Source organism: Rutidosis leptorrhynchoides, chromosome 1 (assembly GCF_046630445.1).
Source record: "Rutidosis leptorrhynchoides isolate AG116_Rl617_1_P2 chromosome 1, CSIRO_AGI_Rlap_v1, whole genome shotgun sequence".
In the NCBI taxonomy this organism is placed as follows: Eukaryota; Viridiplantae; Streptophyta; class Magnoliopsida; order Asterales; family Asteraceae; genus Rutidosis; species Rutidosis leptorrhynchoides.
In genome coordinates, this window is record NC_092333.1 from 539385522 (window position 1) to 539390352 (window position 4831).

General features: G+C 32.2%; 1 protein-coding gene across 1 annotated transcript; it reads right to left on the reverse strand.

Moving 5' to 3' along the window:
- Window positions 1–1862: 1862 nt before the first annotated feature.
- LOC139842820 (uncharacterized) lies at window positions 1863–2471 on the reverse strand. Its single transcript, XM_071832927.1, has one exon. It carries the CDS (start codon window positions 2469–2471, stop codon window positions 1863–1865), a length of 609 nt encoding a protein of 202 aa, XP_071689028.1.
- Between the last annotated feature and the right edge of the window lie 2360 nt (window positions 2472–4831).

Here is a 4831-nt window from a genome sequence, read left to right on the forward strand (position 1 = left end):
TTGAACGTTGTCACTCGACTAATGTCCCGGTTTCGGTTTTTCAAACGAAGTTTCGTACGCTTAGAAAACTAGCACGTTACGTTACGCGACGTGTACCTTTATCAAAAATTAGACTTAATTAATGATGAATTATATTATAAGAAATGTAACTTATATATTTGAGGGTTGTGGTCATTTGCTTCTATAAATCAAAATCTCGTTATTTATTAAAGTATGTTTAATAATATTATTTTAAATACAAAACATTTTATGACCAAGTTAATATTATATTTCATCACTTCGTAAAATATAAATATATTTTCATTTACAAATATAAACTTATATATTTTAGAAATATTTATTTACTAATATAATATTTAGTTTTTCAAAAACTAATTATATTTCAAAGTTTAATATATATAAATTAAAATCGTTTAAACAATAGATATTATTATATCACCTAACGTTTAAGCTCTAAAACTTAATTTAATATAATTCATTTATGCACCAATGTTTATTTCAACTCCTCAAACGTTTTAAATAACATATCTAAAAATCAATCGAATCAAATAAACAAGTGTTACTACTATCTACTTAGCTAATTTGAAATTATATATATTCAATAATTATAAACACGTTTTAAATACACGTTGCAAGTTATTTATATACACAACAATTAATATTCTAATTCACGTTATTTAAACAATGACATTTTAATAATCAAGTTCCATTATATCAAAAAAAAAATTACGTACACTTGTAACTAAATCAATTGATTATTATGAAATCTAGTCTTCCACTAACTTTTATCTAATTTTCGTTATTTGACACATTGTTCTCATATGAAGATCACTTTACCAATTATTCCGAATATCTTTAAAAAGTATAGATTTCTTAAATCATAGTGGACCTCATAAAAGAAACCCGTAATCATAATCACAATGTATATGATAATTCAATCATTTGATATTATCTTTTATTTCCGTCAATAAATATATTAAATATGTTTTGAAACAAAAACGATCATGTTAAGTATTATTCATCTAATACTTTGTTAATGTTTTCAAGTTATAACATATACACATATACATATATAATCATATCCGTTCACATAATGGTTCGTGAATCGTCGGTATTTGGTCGAGGTTAAATGAATGTATGAATAAAGTTTACACTTCTTGAGATTCAACTTAACAAACTTTGCTTATCGTGTCGGGATAATATAAAGATCAAGTTTAAATTTGGTCGGAAATTTCTGGGTTGTCACATATCTTTTTCGCCATTACTAAATCCAAGAAGTTGTGCGTACTTCCCAAATCCAAGAGAATATGCATGGGATGTGAGTTAATTCTTCCTGTGACTCTCATAGTTTGGTAAGTGTTAGTGCCCGTGAGTGCACTTAACAAAATTTGGGGCATACAAGGTGACACTTCACTAAAAAAAGGTGCCTGTTCATCACAGCTTTCTTGCTCAATTTGATCACCCCTGTCATCATCAATTTCATCCCCATAGCCGACCACTTCAATGCTAAATATTTGCCCACTACACTTGTGACCCGGAGTATAACGCTCATCACAATAAAAACAAAAAAAAATAGCCCTTTTTTCCTCATACTTTTTTTGAGAAAATCTTTTTCTAGTGACCTGACCACCATTATTGGTTTCACTATTATGTGGTGTTGAGGTCAATGTCAATTGTGAGGGATTCACCAACGTTTTAGTAGAGGTCAGTGGGCTATAAAATGGACTTTTAGCATTCTGTACATAGGAGCTACCTTTAGGAGTAGGGAGTATCGAATTATACCTCTTTTTGGTGATAGCAATCGTATCTTCTTGTAGCTTAGACAATCCATATGCTTCCTCTAACGTCTTCGGTTTGAACATTCAAACGGTTAGTTCAATCTCCTTTTGAAGGCCTCCAAGGAACAAATTTATAGCTTGCGTAACACTTAGTTCCACCTTGTTTAGCAATGCCTCAAATTCTTCATAATAACTATCAATTGAACCGGTTTGCCTCAGATTCTTGAGTTCCGCCATTGGATCTTCAATTGTAGTGCCGAATCTCTTCAAGATCGCTTGTTCATATACCACCCATTCAACCGGACCATTAAGCTTCATGAATTGTTGGTGACAGGTTAGGGCTTTCTTATACAAGTGAATCGATACTATTCTGATCTTTTCCTCATCATCCAAATTGTCGATCTCAAAGAATTGTTTGCATCTATACAACCAATCTTTCACATCAGAGCCGTCAAACCGTGGAAATTCAACTTTTGTGAACCTCATCAATTGTGATGAACCATTCCGGTAGCTGGAACCTTCGCCGCCTTTTAATTTCGTGATTTCATCTGTAAACCATTGATGTTGTATCAACATGTGATCTATTCGACCATTGATCGTTGATATGGCCTGGTTGATCTGCACCATCGCCGTTTTCATGTAATCCGGCATATTGTCGTCGCCGGCCACCACTGAGCGTGTAGATGCCACCATTTTTTCCGATGAAGATGAATTTCTGAATCAATCGCCCTGGAAAGAGCTCTGATACCACTGTTATTGTCTGATTTAGATTGAATAATCGAGATCGAACTTGCAAAACAAACGAACTATAGCTCAAGAAGAAACGGAGCAATGAACTCGATTATTATTAATTCTTGCCAAAATGGAATACAGGATTCTACAGAGAATTAGAAAGGAAATGATAACTGAACAACTGACTATTACAACTCAATTCTAGCTATTTAATCAGTGCAGCTGAACAAACTTTGGCGGCAAGGAGCGTTGGATTGAACAAATTCAGTTAAGCAGCATCACGTGATTTCCATGTGACCTGTCATCACGTGTGTTGCACGTGGTCACATAACATATTCATATCCTTCATCGTAAGCTGTTAACGAAATTTTAGGGTTCATTTATTAGGGCTTGTTTATTGTTTAAACTGTTATTGATTTATATCTCTCTATCTGATTTACAATTAACTGCGTTTCGTTTATTAGTACGTATTATTATTTATTTTGAGGTTATTGATTTACTATTTGATAAGCTTCTGATTAATTTTATGTATAATGAATTGATATTATATTATGTGTTCATCCTCCCAAATCTTCATACGTTCTCCGTCAAACACACAAAAAATTTATAGCTAATTCTATTCAATTAATAATTACATGTTTCATTTCCCTTCTCATCTTTTCTGGGGTTGATAAATACAATTGTGACGATATTACGTGTTAAGTAACCTGTATAAATCATTGTTATTACGTATAATCAAAGTAACTGTTCAACTTTACAAAATTGATGTTAATCCTTGACTTTTGTTGATTCCTACTGTCAAGCTTTCTCATAGAGCTTAAGGTCGCAGGTTATTTCTATTTTGCTTTTTTAAAGCTTTTATCTATTGATTTTCATGACTCCCATATTTAAAATTGTTTATATGGTGTTTATGCTTCTTTCAGGTTCATCCGAGTCGCTTATTTTGGTAAGCTTTTAAATTGATGTTGTTTTAGGTTTGTATGTTTCTTTTTTATCACTAATAAAAGCTTTCAATTTCATTTGGAGTTTCCGTTTATAAGTCTTTGTTTCAGCAATTTAGGGGTGTTGGGAATATATATTTTCTTGATGTGGCTTGTGTCTAATTTAGTCCATTAGCTCCATTTAGAGTGTCCAGTATTCTTTTTCCTTTACAGTTGGTGATTTGGGTAACAATGGCTAGGGAAGGTGTTGAAGATTGGAGACGTCGACGACAGGTAAACTGTTGAATCTTTACACTAGTTGACTTTAATAATTAATTATAAGTGAAATTCAATTGTATTAATGATGTAGTTGCGTTCCATGTTTAGTATGCTTAACTGTTGAATCTTTATGTGTAGTTGTGTAACATGTTTAGTATGCTCAACGTTAAATAATATGGTTAAACAAGTCAATAAGTCATATAGATAACTTCCATAATATACCATTTTGCTATTGTTCTTGAAACTTACAAATACTTAGGCATTGATCTACTGTATAAAACAAAAAGAAAGAAATAGTAGCCTTCTGGAGTAACATTTATGGCATAGTTACTTGGCAGTTATATTAAAGATGACTGTATAACAAGTGAAAATTAGTGAAGGTCGATTTGATATTACAAAATTGTGACGTTTGTTGTTAAGAGACTACAGAGGATAACGGAAATTCCCAAGGTAATGAAAAATGCACTAGAGCCTCCTTCCAAAAGAAATAAGGTACATAGGAGAATTGACAAAATAACTTCGGCAGTTCGGTGTCAATATCTTTTATTGGGTCCATCTTTTTGGGAGTAATGGAGACTTGAACCATGGTCAATCGTGTAGTAATGGAAGGTGGTATCTTGAACCGAGTCGCACATGACCCTAAAAAACCCGCAGTAGCTGCTCTATGGCTGCTTAATCCCCAATATTATTGTATGTTTTCATTGAGATGGTAAAAGGTGTTTCAAATCATTTTTCATAAATCAACATCGAACATGTACCATGAAGAAACAAAGTAGTCTAGTTCACTCCTCGATATATTTGATGCTGCTTGTGGAGAAGTTTGAGATTCATCTGGTTATTGTTTTTGCATATTGTTTTTGCTCCTTATAGGAAGAAAACGACATCAAAACGATGACCATTAAAAAGTCAACTTCTGATTTATTTATTTTTATTAATTATGTCAAATGTAAATGTAAATGTAATACGGAGTATATGATCAATTGCAATTGCAATTGCAATATATATTATATATTAATCTCAAATGATGGAAACGTCATATGTATTACATGGGCCGTGCATTTGCACGGCCATAAAACCTACTAGTGTAATTATGTATAGACACAAGTATAAAAATGGAGAAGG

Excerpts from the sequence above, each read along its gene's own strand:
- LOC139842820 (XM_071832927.1), bottom strand. The coding sequence starts at position 2,471 with ATGGTGGCATCTACACGCTCAGTGGTGGCCGGCGACGACAATATGCCG.